Source organism: Calliphora vicina, chromosome 1 (genome assembly GCF_958450345.1).
Source record: "Calliphora vicina chromosome 1, idCalVici1.1, whole genome shotgun sequence".
NCBI classification, from domain to species: Eukaryota; Metazoa; Arthropoda; class Insecta; order Diptera; family Calliphoridae; genus Calliphora; species Calliphora vicina.
This window is the reverse complement of record NC_088780.1, coordinates 523919-546314: the sequence shown is the minus strand read 5'-3', so window position 1 is coordinate 546314 and position 22396 is coordinate 523919. Positions and strand designations below refer to the sequence as shown.

General features: G+C 30.3%; 2 protein-coding genes across 2 annotated transcripts in view; both read right to left on the bottom strand.

Moving 5' to 3' along the window:
- Positions 1 to 22396, bottom strand: part of Fur1 (Furin 1) — a 156612-nt gene that overhangs the window by 80691 nt on the left and 53525 nt on the right. The gene's annotated exons all lie outside the window — the stretch shown is intronic.
- Positions 9954 to 11256, bottom strand: alrm (astrocytic leucine-rich repeat molecule). Its single transcript, XM_065498592.1, has one exon. It carries the CDS (start codon positions 11240 to 11242, stop codon positions 10028 to 10030), a length of 1215 nt encoding a protein of 404 aa, XP_065354664.1. The 5' UTR covers positions 11243 to 11256; the 3' UTR covers positions 9954 to 10027.

Here is a 22396-nt window from a genome sequence, read left to right as displayed (position 1 = left end):
CAACTAATTTTGTTTCTATAATACTTAATATTTAATAAATTATCACAAAACCGAAACCGATCGGTTTTTAATTTTTTAAAACCGAAACCGCGGTTTTGAAATTCTTCGATTTTTTGGAAACTCTAGGTCCTTTATTATAGGAAATTCAAAAAAGTACCATTAGAATATATAAAAAGTACCAAAAATCCCCCCTTGTGGTTTCCCACTCACTCGGGTCCATATAAGCTTAATTTCATGGCTTTAGATTCACTGGTGAAGTAATTACAAAAAGTACCATTCGAATAAAGAAAAAGTACCCAAAAGTCTTCCCCTAGAATTCTAACTCACTTAATACCATGTATGTTTTTAAGTCCATTGTTATAGAAAATTAAAAAAAGTACCATTAGAATAAAGAAAAAGTACCAAAAAGCAGCCACTTGTGGATTCCCACTCACTCTGGTCCATATAACCTTTATTTCATGTTTCTAGGTTCATTTGTGAAGAAATTACAAAAAGTACCAATCGAATAAAGAAAAAGTACCACAAAGTCTCCCGCTAGAATTCTCACTTACTTAGGACCATATATGCTTAATTTCATGTTTCTAAGTTCATTGTTATAGAAAATTCAAAAAAGTACCATTAGAATAAAGAAAAAGTACCAAAAAGTCTCCCCCTAGAATTCTAACTCACCTAGGACCATATATGTTTAATTTCATGTTTCTAAGTCCATTGTTATAGAAAATTCAAAAAAGTACCATTAGAATATAGAAAAAGTACGAAAAAACCCACACTTGTGGTTTCCCACTCACTCGGTTTATATATAAGCTTTATTTCATGTTTCTAGGTTCATTGGTGAAGAAATTACAAAAAGTACCATTCCAATAAAGAAAAATACCAAAAAGTCTCCCCCTAGAATTCTCACTCACTTAGGACCATATATGTTTAATTTCTTGTTTCTAAGTCCATTGTTATAGAAATTTCAAAAAAGTACCATTAGAAGAACAAAAAAGTACCTATAGTTCAGTTCACACAATTTGGTACCTAAATATTATCCCCTATTCCTAACACTAACTTCACTCAGATACATATCAGCTAACTTTAATGTCGATAACTGAATTAATTTAAAATGTTAAAAAAGTACCATTAGGAGAAAAGTACCAATTTCCCTTTTCTTCCTTGAACACCCCTCAAGTTTGAAATTTAAAAATATTCCATTTTGCCAAAATTGTTTATGCTACAGGCATGTCTGAAAATATTAAAATCTGTGTTAATGTGCCCAAGAATAAATATGTTTTAAAAAAAGTACCAAACTGTTTACCCGGATTTGGCCCAATATACACCTTGGTACTCGAGTTCCAAATAATACCCTGTTAGTTAATTTTTGTATGAATCCAGGAACCAATGTTAAAAAAATTATCAAAATTGGCTTAATAATTTCAAATATAATGTATTTTCCCTATTTTATCCCCTTTTTGGTACCTTTTTTATCCCCATTGAGGTGGTACAATTTTATTCAAATAAATTTCTGTAACGTGGTGGGAGCTCATAATAAAATATTCGTATGTCTATGTCAAATTATAGAAAAACATATTTTATGAAAAAGTACCAAAAATAAACACAATTTTTATCCCTTAAGGTTTAGAATTTCCAAAAAGTACCAAACTAATATTTTTTATTTTTTGATAAGTAAAGAATACGATTTAAAATTTGATTCTATGTTTATTGGTTTAAAAGATACATAGGGTGCCAAAAAAGTACCAAAATACGGTTTTTACCCGTTTTCTGCCCTAAAAGTTTCGAATTTCGAAAAAGTACGAAACACCTGTCAGCTTATTTTTTGAATAGAGTAACATGCAATTTTAACTTTTTTTGTATCTTTATTAGTTTTTAAGATATGAGGTTACCGAATTTACCCGTTTTTATCCCCTAAACGTTCGAATTTCCAAAAATCCATTCTTATCGGATCGTTTTGGGGAGGGAGGAACCCACAGTTAAAATTTCATGATATTAGCTTCAGCCGTTTGGGCTGTGCGATGATGAATCAGTCAGTCAGTCAGTCAGTCAGTGAGTCAGTAACGTTACTCTTTTATATATGTATATAGATGACTTTTTTCTTTAAAATTTGCATCTAATTTTAAAAATTATTTTTAAGGTTTGAAAGTTCATTGAATTAAGTATAAATTTATACAAAAACAACAAAAATTAATTTAACAGTTTTTACGTAATATTATTATAAAACGATATGAATGTCGTGGTGCTATTATTTTGACCGCAACTGTATGTTAGATAGCAGTTTTTACAAGTTGAAGTTTTATCAATTCTAGCATTGAAATAAGCAGAGAGCACCATTTGAACAAAAATAAAAATGAGCTTTAATGAAAACAATGTTGTTTTTAAATGTTGTTTAAATTTAAAATTTTTTATGAATACGGCCTTTAATATATTATAGATAAGTAAAATACATATTAAGAAACACGTTATCTTGTTAAAAGAATTTGTAATAATAGTTAATTAATTTTATATTAAACCATTTTGAAATGCATAAAACAATTAATCTTTACCCGCATGTTTGAAATTATCATAAAAATAATGATATTCTTTCGGAATAACAGGCTTCAATTCTTGTAAATGCTTCCAATTGAGTTGAATAGGACATAGTTCTTCATACGTGAAGAACTTCGTGGTTGTAAGAAAGTTTATACATAAAGCTAATCTGTTTCTAGAATTTTCCACAGAATTTCTTTTTGAGTTGGTCTTTAAAAAAACTTGCTTCCTTTTTCAGGACATACTCCAAAACGTTTAAAATGTAGGTTTTATATTGTCGTCATCTAATTTTATATTTTATAAAAAACTAATTTATTCTAATTATTTTATTATATGTATTAGAGTTAATTTCAAAAATTTGATTTGCGGCCATCATCATTTTTCTGAAGGTTTTTGTGCAAATAAAAATAATGGCGTCCTTTTTTTTGGAAAATTTTCACTCCTTGTGGTGGTTCAACGCACCTAAAGACGCGCATTTTGAGCACATTTATCTGTAGAGCAAAATCGGTTGAATATATTGCAAATCTGATTTCATCAGTCGATTCTGAATCAAAAATTAATACAATTGATGTTTTTTGAATCCTTAAAAATAGTTCCAAAAACCCACAACAGGGAGCGCAAATCTCATAAAAAAATAGCAAACAGAATATTAGTTTTTTTTAAACATGCACGATGAAAAGTCATTTTAAGCTTAGCAAAACGGCACCAATATTTCTTTTCTATCACTAACCATTAAAAAGTTATGTGGCTTCAAAGTTATTTTTTTAACAAGAAAATATTATTTTTTTATTAGCTTGCCTTAACAAAACATTTTTAAAGCCACATAACTTTTTAACGGGTTGTCATAGAAAGGAAATATTGGTACCATTTTGATAAGCTTAAAATGCCCTTTCATCGTAAAATAATCTAAAATACTTTTTTTTATTTTGTTTATGAAATTTGCGCCCGCTGTTGTGGGTTTTTGGAACTATTTTTAAGGGTTCAAAAAACATCAATTGTATTAATTTTTGATTCGGAATCGACTGGTGAAATCAGATTTGCAATATATTCAACCGTTTTTGCTCTACAGAAAATGTGCTCAAAATGCGCGTTGAACCACCACAAGAAGTGAACATTTTCCAAAAAAAAGGACACCATTATTTTTATTTGCGCAAAGACCTTCAGAAAAATGATGATACCCGAAAATCAAATGACATGACCTGGTCACAAACGAACTCTAATATGTATACACAAATATTTCATATGTAGATAGCACTATTTTACTAACAAAATAACTTGTGTGTTATAGCACAATACAAATTGTATGAAAAAAAGCATTGGAAATATAAAAATATTTTTTTTTTAAATTAAAATGACAGATGACAATTTAATCAGGGAATACGTTGCTATAAAAAAATGTTTGATAGCACTATTTGATTATAAACCCTCGATATTCTGAACAAGAACATGTTTTTTGGCCATTTATAGCTAGTTTATGGCATAACATTATACAGCTCAATTATGAAAAAAAATACCCCGTGAGTTTTTTCCCTTTTCGTTTTTTTAACATAGAATTTGAATAGGAAAAATGAGAAAAGGGAAAAAACTCCCGGGGAATTTTTTTTTATAATTGGGCTGATAGTTTATTTACAGCGGGTTTTTTACTTGAAAATTAATTCCTAATTAATAATAAGATTAGTTAATCTAAAAATAAGTCTAATCTAACGTTAATCCACTTTGGTGTTTTACTTTAAACTTCGTAGTATTGCCATACACAACATCAGAAAATGTCACATTTTGTTATCAAAACATTGAGTGTGAATTGTGAAAATCAAGGCGTATTAATCAGGTGAGAGCGTCTCGGCAAAAAACACAACAAAGACAATATTTTTTATTTGTCAAGAGATTGAGAATGTCAAAACAGAAAAATTAAAAAAATAAATAAATAAATTACTGGTAATTTTTTATAAATGCGTCGAACGTGAATAAAAAGCTTAGTGATTACAATAAAACTTTTAAACTATCCATTTAACAGTGTCCATCTGTTTGTGTAAAACTGTAGCAAGTCCAAAATACACAAACTAATTCTTGTAAGGAGTTTGTAATGAAAATCAGCATTTAGCTTTGTCTGTTTAAAATACTCTCAAGTCCAAAATACACAACCTAATTCGCGAAAGGAGTTCTAAGCATTAAGCTGTATATGTAAAATACTCGCAACTCCAAATTTATTTGAATAATTTTTCGTTTTTTATTTTTTCAATTTAAATATTATAAATGTCAACCACAAAGAGTAAACAACTATTTGACACTTTCAAACTCAATATAAATAAACAAACAATAATCAGCTGTGCTAGTAACTTCACCTTATTGAATACACCTTGGTGAAAATTAATTGAAAAAAAAATTCCGAAAAATCAAATCTATTCAAATAATAAGTTTTTTTGATGTTTTCCTACACAAATATTTTAATCGAAGTTAAAAACACCAATTGTAGATTACACCGTGATACAATTTTACATTTTTTTGTTGGACTTGAACGACACCTGAGATCATATATAGTAGAACTGCGTTTTCAGTTTTTCATTTTGTGATCTTTTCTCCCTTTTAACCCATTAAAAACCAAGACCATTTAAAATGAAAAATTTTTAAATTAATTTATTTATTTAAACTAAAATACGGTCAAAGAACATAGAACATTAAAAAAAAATTAAAAAAAGTTTTAGGAAACGTGTTTTTGGGGCTGTTTTGTACCCATTCAGGGGTACAATGGCGTAAAGTGTATGCTATTTTTATAATGTGTGAAAATTTTTAAAACATTACTTTTTCAACACAAAGCAATATCGCATTGTTCAGACAACCCTCTTATTTTGTTATGACATTCACCCCATCGTAGGGGATTTTTTATCCTTTAATGAAATTGGTTTCCAGGAGTAGTTGCGACACCAGAAGCCAGTGTAATTTGTATATGGGTCTCACCTAGTCAGTGTTATCAGCCAAATTAACAAAACGTTTTATTTCATTGAATCTGTTCCGTGATATAATTTCGGAAATTTTGGAGTGCCAGTATCCTCGCAGAGCACCCAATACATATCTTCTTTTGGCATAGAGCGAAATCCACTGTAAAGCAAAATACTCAAGAATATATTCAAATCTTCTGCGTTGAAGGATAAATTGTGTTTATTAGCTTGCGATGCATAAATGCAAGTCTGCTAAATGGTTAAACTAATAACCTTTTCCCATTCAAGTATGAAATAATATTGAACTCATTGTCCAAAAAAATAGTTTCAGACATTTGAACATCGCATGGTCTTATTATCCAAATAGAATTTGTTTTGCTTGATCTTGCGGGCATTATTTTCTGTCAGAACATCTCAAGTTGAACATCATCGTCGCTATCACTGTCACAAAATACTTATATTTCACCTGGTACATGCGATCTCTAACAAAGTCGTCAGCAACACCTTCATCTTCATCCATATTACAATCCAGATCTGATAAAATAATAGCTATCAAAATAGTGGTGCTCATAGTTTTCCAAAAAATCTAGTTTTTAAAACATTTGCATTAAAAACTTCACGTTTTGATGGTCTTAAAAAAAATAATACATATCACCGATTTTCCTAATCACACAACTTTGTCCCAAAAAATTATTTTTCTTATACATTTTTATAAAATGTACACATAATCACTCTACTTCACAAAATTATAAAAAAAACTCTTGCTTTCGTAAAACTGTGTTTGCTCTCCGCAGCTCAATTGTTACTAACCTCGCTAATATTCCAAAAAATTATGTAGCATTATAAAAACAGGACAAAATATACCTTAAGGGTATTATTTTTTTTAAATTTTAATGTGTGATGTTTAAAAGCACAGTGTGTTGAATGCAAAATCACAAAAAAAGTTGTCAAATTTATCATGTTAACAAATTTATGAGTATTTGAATATTGCCTTTTTTCTGTACTCAAGCAGGTACAATGGCTGGGAATGGGTTAAAGGACTTCAAAGTTTTAAGGATATACAAATTTCAAAAATATTATTTAAATAGTTCTGCTCATTAGTTTTTCTTTATATGGATATCAAATGAAAGGGGACAATTTCTAGAAGTAGATAATTTTTTTTATTTTTACTTTTCAGGACGAAAAGTTGTAAAAAATGTCCATTGAAAAATGTATCCTTTTATATCCTTGAGAATTTCCAATATATTTTTCTAAAAAAAATATATGTTGAAACCATGCATATACTTTAACACATGCTTAAATTTCGTTCTTATAGCTTAAGTTAAGCCTAAACAGAAAAAAACATATTATTAAGTTCATTAAAAAAAAAATACTTTTATCGATACAGCAATTAAGATTACAAAAATATTAGATAGTACTTTTTGGACTTGAACAAGTCCACATACACATGAAACTGGAGATCGTATATAGTAAATCTGCGTTCTCAGTTTTTAATTTTCTGATCCTTTCTTCTTTTTAAAGGACTTCAAAGTTTCAAGGATGTACAAATTTATAAAAAATTAAATAAATATTTTTATAATTGTTTGTCAATATGTGTATCAAATAAAAAAAGACAATCATTGGAAATGAAACAAAAGAGTTACTTAAATTTTATTCTTTCATATTTTAGTATAATTCTAACAAATTCCCAATTAGTACCAGCAGGAACAATTATTATAAAAAAATTAAAATGACCCAAATTATCGGGGGAAAAATCTAGGTGCCTATCTAAGAAATGTATTTTCAGTGACATATTCACACCCAATTCACCGAAGTTGCGAACGCGATTGCAGATTTTCTATTACCTAAGAAATTTTCTATTATGGCATCTAAACTCCTACAACTATTTTTCTCAATAGGTGATAGAAGGTTGGGATATTCCTTGCAATTTTTTAGTTGGGGTCCATTAAAAACACCTTAAAGTATAAAAGATTACTTAGGGTAATACAATAATATAAGTATTTAGCAATCGAACCTACCGGCGTCAATCTTTGCTTCGCTTAATTTGGGAACAATTTTTTTCAAGTGCACCATAGCTGCACTGTCAACGTCGAGTGCACTAACAAAATTTCTTATAAGTCCCAATTTAATGTGTAGCGGTGGAAGTATTATTTTTGATGACGGCACGAGCGGAATATTCTCAATGCTATCCTGTCCAAGCTGATGAACAATACCGAGGCTGCCATTTGTGGTCGGTGTAATGAAGACCTTTGCGCAAAAGACACAAAAAACATTGGTGTTTGGCAAACCCTTATTTAAACCCATTAAAATGGCAACTATTTTCAGGTCAGAACAAATCATCCAACAATGTCGGTCATAATTTATTAATTTTAGAATAGCGCTTATATTTTCATAATTTTCTTTAACATCTGTACCATAAATAATTGGCACTGATGGATACACATTACCTACGTGAAGCAACACACCTTTGAGGCTCTTCGTTGATCCATCTATAAAGAGGCGCCATTCATTTGGGTCATAGGAATGGCCAATAGTTTCGAAAAGTTTTTCAACATCATCTGCGTAAGTGATGCCAGTTTGGTCATCCCCTTTGAAACATGCGATGGATGGAGCATATTTCCTATTGGTAAAAATTCCGAAGAAAGTTCTGATCTAGAGCCGATACTCAGTAATTCTAAATCATCACATGGAATTGTGCGAACCTCTTCCGATGGAGCCTTTGGATTTGATGTTGAACGTAGTACCGCGGGCTGCACTGAATCACATTTATGGTAAACGATTTTCTCCCTATCTTGATTCTTCAGCCTGATGGTATTCGGCTGATTTCGGCAAAAGTAACACAAATCGCGCTAATGCTCACTCAGCTTCAACCAAATTACTGGGTACACATATTTTATTGGGAACTGCTTAGATCGTAGTAACCCCTTGTAACAATAATTACACACAACTTCTGGTATATACCATGCCTTCGGAACCATGTTTATTAAAAAATATTGTTCATACTTATCCACATACTGTATCCTGATAAATAAAAACGAATTAACTTTTAATAGACTCAACCCTTTTTTAAAATTAGTAGGAAAATTATCTGGGACATGAAAGAAAAAATGTTTAAAGGATTTTCCTTGAAATTTGTTGTCCTGAGAAATTAAAAAAATATTGTTTCCATTTCTGGTGACCGTCTTCTTTTATTTGACAAACATTTATAAAAATATTTATTTAATTTTTTATAAATTTGTACATCCTTGAAAATTTGAAGTCCTTTAAAAAGAAGAAAGGATCAGAAAATTAAAAACTGAGAACGCAGATTTACTATATACGATCTCCAGTTTCATGTGTATGTGGACTTGTTCAAGTCCAAAAAGTACTATCTAATATTTTTGTAATCTTAATTGCTGTATCGATAAAAGTATTTTTTTTTAATGAACTTAATAATATGTTTTTTTCTGTTTAGGCTTAACTTATAAAGCTATAAGAACATGGTTTCAACATATATTTTTTTTAGAAAAATATATTGGAAATTTTCAAGGATATAAAAGGATACATTTTTCAAAGGACATTTTTTACAACTTTTCGTCCTGAAAAGTAAAAATAAAAAAAATTATCTACTTCTAGAAATTGTCCCCTTTCATTTGATATCCATATAAAGAAAAACTAATGAGCAGAACTATTTAAATAATTTTTTTGAAATTTGTATATCCTTAAAACTTTGAAGTCCTTTAAAAGGGAGAAAAGATCACAAAATGAAAAACTGAAAACGCAGTTCTACTATATATGACATAAGGTTTCATATGTATATGGTCCCGTTCAAGTCCAATAATTGCTGTCGCACGGTGTTATACATAATTTTAATCTATAATCTGGGTGTAACAGAGCATCATTGGCCATTTAAACAGTTGAAAAGTGTAACAAACAGGCCAATTCAAAGGAGAAGCTAGCTTATCAGTAATAGTTTTCGTATTTCATATTATTTTATACACGCATGAAAATTGTGTTAGTAATTTAATACTATGTATACACATTAGAGTTAATTTTAAAAAATTTATTAGCGGGTATCATCATTTATCTGGAGGTTTATGCGTAAATAAAAATAATGGCGTAATTTTTTTTGGAAAATTTTTACTCCTTGTGGTGGTTCAACGTACCTAAAGACGGGCATTTTGAGCACATTTTTCTGAAGATCGAAAACGGCTGAATATATTGCAAATCTGATTTCACTAGTCGATTCTGCATTAAAAACTAATAAAATTGATTTTTTTTGAATCCTTAAAAATTGTTCCAAAAATTATTTTTATTTACGCAAAAGCATTCAGAAAAATGATGATACCCGAAAAACAAATGAAGTGACCTGGTCACAAACGAACTCTAATATATGTACATACATATATATATATTTTTCTGAGAATTCACAAAATTATTATTATATTATATTATATTAAATAAATTGTAAGAAATTTAATTTTATTTAGTGTTTCAAGATAATTTGTAACATGTATTCAAAAATATACAATATAGCTTATAATAATATAAAACCAGCTGTGAATTGACATATTATGATTTTGTTATGATTACAATCGTAATTTCATTTCTTCTAATAATCGATAGACTTTGATAAATTTTTTTTCAATCGTATCCATCATTTGTTTAATATCGTTCCGAACGATCGCCAACTCCAGGGCTGCATCGGAAACTGAGCCATCGTCACATTTTTTAGAATTTTTATTATTTTCATACCAACACGCAACACCATCAACGTAATCATCAACTAATTCAGGAGCAACTGAATCTTCCATAAAAGAGATGTTGAGTTTTTTGACAAACGAATTCATTAGCAGTTGCAAAAAATCACAATTCCAGTTATTTTGCTGAAAGTGAAAATACTGCAAGTTTTTTAAACTATCGAAAACGACGAATTTCAAATTGAACAGGGAGTTAGATGATATGTCTAGTAATTTTAGTAGTGATTGTTTTTTAAATATGCCTTCACTAATCTCGTGCATGTTAGTACTACTCAAATTTAACCGCAACAAGTTAGTGTATCTGCGAAATGGATGACCTTGGAGAGAACCCAAAGGATTGAGTGATAAATCCATACTTGTTACGTTAAGAGCGTTTGGAATATGTGGAATTTCTCTTAAGGAATTGTTGCGCAATTCCAGTTCTTTGACAGTGCCATACACATTCAACTTGCGTAAATCACAATTATTGACAATAACAGTATCTAAAATTGGAATGTTTATAGTCAACTCCTGCAGTATATTCCCCGAAAGATCTAAATACGATAAATGAGTTTGAATTTTGAACAATTCCGATTCAAAAACTTTAAATCGATTTCTTGCCAGGCTAATCCGTTTTAGGTTGGTGTTTTTTTCAAAAATATTCCTCGGAAATAGCTCCAGCTGATTTCCAGCTAAATTTAAATCGAATAAGTTATTCATATGAACAAACACTCCCGATGGCAAAATATCCAACTGATTGTTCTCCAATGACAGTATTTTTAACTCTTTTAAAGCATTAAAACTTTGATTATTCAACACTTTTAATTGATTGTTATTTAGAAACAGGGTGTTTAAATTATCAGCTCCCAAAAATATATTCTTGGGTATATCTTTTAGCAAGTTGTGGCCCAAAAATAAACTCATTAAATTGCTGGCACCCTCGAATTGAGGCTTTTCAAACGTTTCAACCGAACAGTTTTCCATGTGCAATACTTGAAGATCTGGAAAAGTATCAAACATTAAGTGAGGTATTTTCCTAATTGATGATGTGATGAAAGTAAGCATTGTTTGTTTTTCAAACGGCGCTTTGGACATAATAACATAGTCATCTCGTCCAATTTCAATTTCACTACAAACACCATTTTGACAATGATCTTGCATCCATATCCTACGTAGTTGCCCACAACGAACTACATTAGTCAGAAGGATCAGCAATAACCCGATCGCGAACTTTAACCAATTCATTTTTCCCAGTTTTGTGAAAATCTGCTTATATTTAGTTCTCCTTAAAAGTGCCACCACATTTGTATACTAAATTTATTATTTTTGTTTGCCTTAAAAAGGCATTTCGTTTTTTGACAGCGGTAAACCGCGTCTACGATGTGTAATCTGTGATCACTACTTATCAACTAATATTATGTTTAATACATGTCATTTTCATGTCCACTTTTCAGACAAACCCTATTCAAAAGCAAATAATAAATCACGCGAAACAATGCACGTCTCATCTCTTGCAAATACATCCACTGCTTTACCATCAACATCAAAATTTAGTAGTAGTACTCTTGAATTGAATATAATTAAGTATCCATCCGTTGTGATCACTTGATATAATATTTACCGCTTCTACTTTTCCACAGTATTTGTAATTGTGCTGTGGTTATTTGATTTGAAATCAAATGATTTCGTAGATTTCCAGTTTGAGCTACATATTTGAGGTTGTTGTTGGAAAATAATGTTTTTTAAATAGGAAATGTACACTTTTCAATTTTGACAACAATTTTTTTTAGCATTTAATTTAATATCATTTTTATATTACTACCCAGTTTGTGTGTATATTGATTGACCACTTGTATTTAAACATAATAACCAACTGTATCATATATTAGTGGTGGAAAAAATAATAGAAATCACAAAATTTTTTTTGGATTTTCTTTTTCTAAACTAAAAGCCATTTTTGATTATTATTGAAAATGAAAGGTATGTACTTAAGGCCATAGACAAAATCCCGATCCCGAAAATCCCGGGATTTTTCGGGATCGGGATTTCCCGAATCCCGGGATTTCCCGAATCCCGGGATTTGTGAAAAAGAATCCCGGGATTTTTCGGGATTAACAAATCCCGAAATATGAGATTTTTGATATTTTAGGAAGATTTTTGAAGCACCCAAAATACTTAGAAAGCTAAATTTCAGCATATTTATAATAATCTCGCTTCAAATCCAAACGCAGCCAGATTTTTTCATTTGAATCAGGAAGCAGCACGTCTCCCTTCCATTGACAGGCTTTTACATAATTTACACTTTTACGAAATTTATGTTCAAGTTATTTTCTGAAGGGGCAAATGTAGTCCGATTTCCGCAGTACTTTACAGTATAATTTCAGAGTACTTACAACTTATTTTGTGCAAAATTTTGTAAGGATTGCCGCATAATCAAGATATTTATGACTGCTCAAACAGTACTCCGGGGGACAATTGTATGGAGCAAGGGGAAATCATGGACCATTTATTTTAATTTAATGCATTAGTTTTTGATTTGTTATATTTTTACTTAAATATATTAATGAAATCAATAGTTTTTATTGTTAAATTTGATGTTTTTGACGTTTAACTAAAATCCCGAAAAATCCCGGGATCCCGGTATTTACATTTCTAAAATCCCGAATCCCGGGATTTGTAAAACCCAGTCCCGTTTGGCATCCCTAATAGACAACAACTAGATAGGTAACTGAGAGCCAAAAACCTAAGTCTGTTGTCAAAAACCTAATTCATGAGAATGTATTGCATGTATTTTGTTATTGTATCACCCGTATGTGTGAAAAGAGAGTAATTTTTCCATATATATTACTCTCTCCTTCCGTTCTATGTGTTTATTCTATGCTTAATGCTATTATTAAAATTGTATAATTTTTAAGCCTATCATATTTTATTTAAATTTAAGTACTTTTCTAGGTAAAAACAATAATAATACTTTTTTGTATCTGTTTACGCCAAAAACAACACTTAGCGATTTTCCTCAGTTCCCTGCAATTCCTATTTTTCCTTAATATATATAAATGCAGAATGCTATGTGTTGCAGTATACTTCCAATTGTCATAAGTTCTAAATTAAACGTCAATAGTCATAAATACTTCTTTTTGGAGAGATACAAGTCTAACTCTGAACTTTGCACTTCGTTATTCTACTCATATTGTTCCTTATGGTAAGAATCCACCTTCCAAATAATTGAATAAATAATTCGAAAATATGCTAATTACTTCGTTTTATTTCTTTCTATTTTCCATATTCATTTGTCCAATTGTTCTGAGTAACAAAATCTAAACAATTTTGTTTCGGCTCAGAGAGTTTGAACATCACTTCCAATTATCCAGCCTTTCCCCCTTCACCCAGCTTCTCACCTCAACAGTATCATTATTAATTACATAGAAACACTTATAGCTAAATCGATGGGGTCAGATAAAGTTGTTTCTAATGTATTTTATATCGTTACCTTAATATAGAAAGCTCCTAACTCGTGTTTTTTTAAGTCGAGATTTTATAGAAATAAACAAAAAATTGAGCTTACAAAAAAAACACGAGTTAGGGTCTTTCTATATTAAGGAAACGATATACTATAAATATTATGTTTAGCCCAGTTTAGCCTTTAATTTAAAGTTATATGGTGCTTTCAATAAATAAATAAATATATTTCACCGAAAAGAATTGTTGTAAAAAAATTCTTGGTGAAAAAAGTTTGTTGGAAAAGAATAAAAAGAATCATAAACAATTTTGTATGATACTTTCAATAAGTAATTTTATTCAAATACTAGCTGTCCCGACAAACGTTGTTCTGCCATAGATCACACAAAGTTTGAAAACTCCCACTATAATAGTACTCCAGATATGCAATAATAAATTTCTATATCGTATGTGAGGTACCACGCCCATTGTACCTATATAGGTCAATTGTGAATCTAAACCATCCAGAGACACACTCAAACACACACAAAAAAATCATCGAAATTGTCTCAGCCGTTAAGGAGGAGTTCAGTTACTAACACACGTACTGAAGAATTATATCTTATATATAAATAGGCCACACGTTTTCTTGTGGTACACTTTTATGTACATATATTATTGTCCACCAATATTGATGAAACATATATAGTTTAAAAGGTTGTTTTCTGTAGATGTGCACAATCCTAGTATATATAAAGATAATACTAAAAACATAATCACCCTTATCGTGGTTGGCGTAGGCGTATTTTGACGACTGTCGTATTTGTAGGCGTATTTGAAATTCAATTGTAACGTGAAAAATTTTCGACTACGCCAGAAAAGTAAAAGAACCTATTGTAACAGATTACCTAATTTTATTTGATTCTGAAGCAGCCTGTTATAACAACTGTCAAAAATAACAGCTGTTTACAAAAATTAATTTAAATTTTATTAACGCGGCATAAATAAAAATTAATTATATTTTTAAATAAATATGTATGTTGTGTGGGCTTTTATTCATCTTTAGAAGAAGATGATGACGATTTTTATTACCAGTAACACTAGAACTTATTTTGCGCCTTTTAGCAGCAGTTTCATCGTTTTCTTTGATTAAAATAATGACCGATATACATATTTTGCTTTGGAGAAACACATAACGGTTGCTTAAGACCGAAAGGTTCTTTGTGTTGTACAATAGTGTGCATATCCAATAAATTTACTGCAGCCTCTTCTAATGGTGATAACATAAACTGTTTCAAATTTCTACCACCTGTTGCATGACTTTCGTCCATGTGCGCCAGTTTTTTTTATTTAAATTTGAAATCCGCCCATACCTGCAACCAACCCTCACCAGGCTGCTTCAGAATCAAATACGGAATGGTGGTCCAATACAATTTAGGTCGTCTGCGATTTCATTCCACTCTTTTTTATGTTTATTTAATCCTTTATTAAAGCCTCTAGCCAAATACGTTTTCTTTTCAATTATTTTAACCAACTTAAAATATTGTGCTTGCGTCCTAATTTGTAATCTAAAATGTTTGAAAATCATCTGAAAAAATTGTTTAAGCAAAATTTATTACTTTTTATCACTTTTTCTACTCTTGTCGTGAGTAAATTTTCTAACGACAGGTGAATACGCCAAACACGATACCGTTTTAACGGGTAGTTTGTAATAGATTTGTATACAGAGTCGTATTTATTGGCGTTTTCGCCAACCACGATACCATTTTATAAAAACGCTCAATAAACGATACAAAAACGCCAACTACGATAAGGGGAATATATTAGGACATTATGACAATATGACCAAATAGTAGACCGTGAGAATACCCCAATTGTGTTTGTTCCGATTTTTAACCATCTTTGAAATTACTTTCATTTTATATCTCAGTCATTTGTGTGCATATTATTTGATGTAAAGTTATTTTTTCAAAAAGTATAAATTCATTATACATCCTCTTAGAAATTTTTTAGATAACTTGACAAATATTTGTCACACATGTGAAATATTTGACGAAAAATACATAACCACTAGGGTATTCAATCGATTAACCGTTAATCGGTTAACCGATTAATTTTTGTCGGTTAACTGTTCGAATAATTTAAAATTTACGATTTTCAAATAACGAATAAACCGATTAATTTGTGTCGATTAACCGATTAACCGAAATGTCTCTTTTTTGCACTTTATACAGAATTATTTTTTAAAATTTAATTTCTTAACTCGTGAACATTCCCTTCTAGCAATAGTTATTTGAAGTATAGTACGGAAACTGAAACTAAGGAATTTGGAAATGACATTTTTTCTAGAATATTCTATGATGAACTTTGTGATAATGAGTTGAAGGACGACATGGTAATAGACGAAACTAAAGACATTACTGAAACGAGTCTTTACCCGTTAACGATACTATTAAAGTATTCAAAATCTAAAAAAATATGCTTAGAAAAAACTAAAAAAAGAACTGAGAAATTGGATACTTTTTATCGTGCCTTATTTTCTATTTTTCCAAATCTACAATCAGTGAGGTAGTTTTTACAAGTCAAGTTTAATTAAAACTAAAAAAATCGTTCAAAATTTAAGCATTTAAATTACATTCTTTTTTTAAAAGATTATTTTAGAAGATCTCCTTAAAATCTAAAAAAGGAACTCACATGTGTATATTTTTATTTATTGTTTTGTTGAATTATTATGTTTTGTGTGTTTTTTATGTTTTTGTTCTTTTTAGTAACAAAAAATGCTTATATAAGTATACAAAATTCGTGTTTTTCTTTTAAATTTAAAATTAAAATAGAAATTATTCGGTTAATCGAATAATTTAATATTAACCGATTATTAACCGATTAAATCTAAACCCCGATTAATCATTTGCTCGATTAACCGATTAATCCAGAAACCCGATTAATTGAATACCCTAGTAACCACTAAATAAAATACATTTGAATTCTTTTATTTATTTGAATAACTTATTTTACTCATGATGATTCAAAACAAAAAAATTAGTTTTATTTTTTTGATGCTGTTTGATCGTACAAAACACTTGTAAGAGTAAACACGTCAAAAAAATTTGTGCTAAAAAAGTGGTTACGCTTTTTAGCTTTTTACCATTAAAAAGAATAAAAGTACTTTTTTACCAAAAAATAGCGAAAAATCGCCTTTTTAAATTCAAATGCGTGTAACTTTGGACCCAGTTATGATTTTTTTTGAGAAAATTGAGATAATCGGGAAATATTTGGAACCGCGGTCATCAAAAAACTGGAGTAGGGAGGGTAAAAATGTTGAAAATTAAATTTTCAAATGCGAATATCTCCTAAGCTATAAGAGATAATTGATAACTACGACGTGGTTTTATGTAGTGCTCGACGAGAAGATTCTATATGTGTAATTTTTTGAAATCGAAACACAAACGAAGAAATATGATAATTTTTAAAATTGAACATACCCGAGGTGCCCTACTTCGGGACCCCTAGCACCTAATTTGGTGGTCCCATTAGGTGAAAAGTCAAAACTTAAACTTTATTTGACAACCATTTTGACATTTATCATGACAAAAATTTAGCAGGTAATATTTCCCAACTTCCCAATAGTCGATAAAAGTCGACTTAAGTCGAAATATTGCTACAATTATTATTTTAAAGCAACTACTGAATCTCACATATAATTAGTTTTTAAAATTTTGCATTATTGGGGACTTTATGATAGATAGAGGGTTTTCTTCTCAAAACATTCAATGTGTATGTATAAAAATTATAAGATAGAGGATTTTTCATTTTAATAGAATTAAATGATTTTGATTTCATTTATGCCATCTGTCATTTTTTAACGTGATTTATTTAAGATAACGGCTAATAATACAACATAAGATAAAAAAAATTAAAAGTAGACACTTTTTTGAGCAAACTCCAACTTTAACCATTAATTTGTATGCCATGGAAATTATATTTTCCAAAAACAAAAAGGTAAAATATTTCCATCGTAATTAATTTTTTTACATGGTTGAAAAATGTAAAATTCATGTTCAGCATTCAAAAATTAGTAAGAAAACATGAATTGCAAGAAGAAATTATTCCAAAAAAATATATATTTTTTTTTTTAAACTTTTATTTATTTATTGAATCTGCCTATATCATTAGGCCTAACAATAAGTGATTAAATCTTATAAATCTTATAAAGAGAGCACTGCTTGATGCATGGACCTCATCTTAGCGGGGTGGTAGATCTCCTCTACAAAGCCTTGATCTGGTTTGGCTCTGTGCGAGAAGCCGAGCAAGCGGATTTGGGTGGGATTGCAGTTTCAGTATATATTTATCGCGGACTTTCTTAAACTCATCCTTCACTAGTGGCACTTCCAAGTCCCTTTGGATGTTTTCATTTCTTATGTACCATGGTGCACCCGTCATGGTCCTAAGAATCTTCGACTGTGCCCTCTGTATAAGCTCAATACTGGAATTACTGGCCGTTCCCCACAATTGGATTCCATAAGTCCAAATTGGTTTTTAAATGATATTGTACAGGGTGACTTTATAGTCCAGGATTAACTTTGATTGGTCACCCATTAACAAGTGAAGGCTAGATGCCTCAGTGTGAACGTAACATGTTTGCTTTTTAACTCATTTACACGTATTCTCCATTTGTTTAACCATGTTTCCACACATCTTAAGTAGCCATCTAGTCCGATAGATAAGATTCCAATAGTTTATGAGTAGATGGTGGCAGCAAACATTTTATTTTATATACCAGGCCTTTGTGCCATAATTTGTCGAAGGCTTGAGCGACATCCAAAAATATAGCTGAACAATATTTCTTTAATTCAAAGGATTTTCTTATCTCTCCGGTTATACAATTAACTTGTTCGATTGTTCCGTGGCGTTCCCGGAAACCAAATTGATGAACTGGGATTATGTTTTTCTCATTTAAAAATGGTATGATTTTCTTTTGGAACACTTTTTCGAACAGTTTCGATAAGCAAGAAAGCAAGCTTATTGGTCTATAGGAGAATGGTACGGTCAAGTCCTTACCTGGCTCTGGTATCATTATTATCTGAGAAGTTTTCCAATTTGTCAGAAAAACTCCATGTTTAAAGATCGCATTAAATATTGTAGACAGCTCAATTATTGCCACACTCGGTAGGTTTTTAATCATAGTAAGTGTAACAGAATCATTTCCAGGTGATTTTTTTAATATTATATTATCCTTGATTACTTCGTTAATGTCTTCTGGGCTTATATCTAATATGTCATCATTAGATAATGTTGACACAGGTGGCTCTTCAAGTTCAAAAACAGTTGTTGGCGAGTTTGGTTGAAAGACTGTACTTAAGTGATCGGCAAATATTTTAGCCTTTTCCTCCATGCTGCGAGCCCAGGTACTATCAGCTTTCCTTAAAGGGCTTTGCCCCTCTACCGGTGGCTTTATATTTTTCATTGCTTTCCAAAGGGAAAAATTTGTTTGTTTGGTATTTGTCAAACTTTGAATGTAATTTCTATTTCTGCGATCCTCTTCTAATTGAAGGGCTTTTTCAGGTTTTTATTAGCAGCAGACAGCCTCTGCTTTGCAGCAGATAATCTATTTTGTTGCCATTCTCTTCTGAGTTTTCTCTTTTCTAAAAGAAGTCGTTCAATATCTGAGTTGGAAATGTGCATATCAGTTTTAGGAAATATTTGACTCTTTGAATGATTTAGAGCCGATACAATTAATGACGTAAAGTCATTGACACTTGTATCTACATCTTCCTCACACTGAATACAAAGATCTGTGTGGATATGACTGCTTATATATTTTTTATATTTAAGCCAATTTGTTTTAAAGTAATATGTTTCAGTATGAAATTTTGAAATGTTTTTAAATCTCCAGCAAAACTTTCCAGATGAATGGATGTTGCCTGTATATAGTCTTTTGAGAATTCATCTAGGGGATAATGTTTTAAACGATTTCTAATTAAAATACCAGTGCCACCATGTGCCTTACGATCAGGGTGATTTGTGCAGTAGAATGTGTAATCCGAAATATAAAAGTTATACCTATTGGTAAGATGAGATTCCGAAACCAATAGCACGTCGATGTTTTTATTCTGCATGAAGTGGGATACCTCTGATTTGTGTTGCTTTAAACCGTTTGCATTCCAGAAACATAGTCTCAAATAACTCATTTTTTTGTTAAGAGGATTTGTATCATTTGGTTCTGCGCTCTTAAAAGCTCTTGTATTGTGTTTTGCATGGATGACATACAGTTTGTCATATTTTGATTAAGAGAGGTAATATTCTGGGTAAGCGCGTGCATAAGTGCTTCCAACCCTCCCTATTTTGGGGAACACCAGGTTGCTGGCAACCCGTTCTCAAAACATTGGCATAAGAACCTGCTACATTCTTAGGCTGATCAATTTGAGTGGATTGTGAATTTAATTGTGTTGAGGCTGCTTGTTTGTTCAATAGCGGAACTTCAGAATTGACTGGTGGATAGGTGTTTTCAAATTTGTAGGCTGGTACTTCAGATGTTTTCCCTCTTATTAGCTTTTGCCTCTCTCTTAATCTGTTCAATAACTCCTTATAAACTGGGCACCTGCGGTAGTTGGCTGAATGGTCGCCACCACAGTTACCACATTTTCTTCTGAGGCCATTCTTTAGGATATCACATTGTGATTAAGAATGAAGGTCTCCGCATGCCACACTAGGGTGGCCCTTAATAAACGAAAGTTGGATTTTGGCCATTCTCACCCCCCAGTTTGGTGAACATTAGTAAAAAAATCATCCTGAAAAAATTTTAGGTAAATCGGTTAAAAAATTTAGGCACGTCGGTTAAGACGTGCCGCAAGCCCTCTGAAGTTTTTAGATGCATTTACAAGGGGAAAAAATGCATTTTTTTCATTTATTGTAAAAATTTTGCCATTAAAAAATTACTTTTGTAATTTAATTTAAAAGAATCGAAATGTATACGTAATTATCGTTCTAATTATACATAAAAAACAGAAATCGGTCAAAAAATTTTAAAGTTATTAAAAATTCGCCAGGCCATTAACGTGTCTCAGGCCACTAAAACAAGAAATGTATTAACAAAATTAAAATATTTTGATAAATAATAAAATAAAAGCTCATTTTTACTTAAAATATGTCCATATATACTTGTATATGAGTTTTTGTCTTCGTAGAATACCGTTAACCTATTCTTAGGTATGAACAAAAAATAAAATTTTTTTAACGGCAGTTTCAAAACTCCATTTTAAAATTTTTACAATTTTTGTTAAAGTATTATATTTACATCAAATTTTAATTTTAGAGGAACCTAACCTTCAAAAGGATCAAAAAATACATCGCCCAGATAAAGTTTAAAGTATTCTATTAAACCCTATTTATGATAAACGCCCGGACCCGCACGTAAAACATTAACAATTTTTATTCAAATAACGTCCATTTTCTCTATATTAGTTATGGCATTTTTTTAATGTATGGAAGGTTCAATTGGCCTAAAAATTGCCAAATAATTGGTTTTTCTCGAAAATTTCAAAATTTAAATCGCAGGTACGGAAAAACTATAAGAGATATTTTTATAATTTTTTCACATTTTTATTCCCTATTATATTCTTAATAAATCCCAATGAGATGATCAAAAAATTCTGAAATTTGTTTAAAAAAATTTTTAAAAATTTGAATTAACTACAGCTCTTATTTCGTAGCCCAATTCCTGCAGGGCCTCCTTGATATCATTAGTCTCAACACTGGACTATATGCCTTTAATAATAACTGTCAACCCTTTACTACTTTTCAGTTGATAGGTATAAAAATTCTTCTTATTATCATTTAGGTATTGAGAGATTTTCTTACAAACATATTGTTTTTGCTGTTTTATTTGCATTTTTGTTATTTCTCTATGTTATGCAAAAAATAATTAATTTTCAAATATTTTTTTGGAATAATTTCTTCTTGCATGTTCATGTTTCATGTTTTCTTACTAATTTTTGAATGCGGAACATGAATTTTACATTTTTTCAATCATTTAAAAAAATTAATTACCATGAATATTTTCATTGTATATGTTTTTTATCTTATGTTGTGTTATTAGCCATTATCTTAAATAAATCACGTTAACAATTGAGAGATGGCATAAATGAAATCAAAATAATTTAATTCTATTAAAATACAAAATCCTCTATCTTATCATTTTTATACATATACATTGAATGTTTTGAGAAAAGTCTCCAATAATGCAAAATTTTAAAACCAATTATATGTGAGATTCAGTAGTTGCTTTAAAATAATAATTGTAGCATACCGAATTTTAATAACTCAAGTAATACGCGAAAAAAACTGTTTTTTGGCTTTCCTGAAAAGTTGTGTTTTTTAAGATATAGAGTTTTGAATATATGCCCTCTTATTGAAATAAACCTGTTTCAATAAGAAAATATTATTATTTTTGAATACAACTTTGGATACGGTAATTTTACCTAAAAAACGGTAATTTATTCAGGGCTGTACGTACGGTAATCGAAATTAAAAAGTTAACATCACTGATCATACAGAGCGTTTTCAGCTCAGCACTGAGCGTTTTCAACTGAGCGGTTTTGTTTTATGCTCATGTTTCTTTCAGTACTCATGAAAGAGCTGCACAAGCACATTCATTTGTCATCTTCAATGTTTCACATGTTTCACTTTACTCGTCAATTCCAAAGTAAATTAATAAAGTAGACTCAGTAGAACAGCTGACTATTTTTTTACTTTGGTCTGAACTGTCAATTCACTTGTGGTTGT

Excerpts from the sequence above, each read along its gene's own strand:
- alrm (XM_065498592.1), bottom strand. The coding sequence starts at position 11,242 with ATGCTTACTTTCATCACATCATCAATTAGGAAAATACCTCACTTAATG.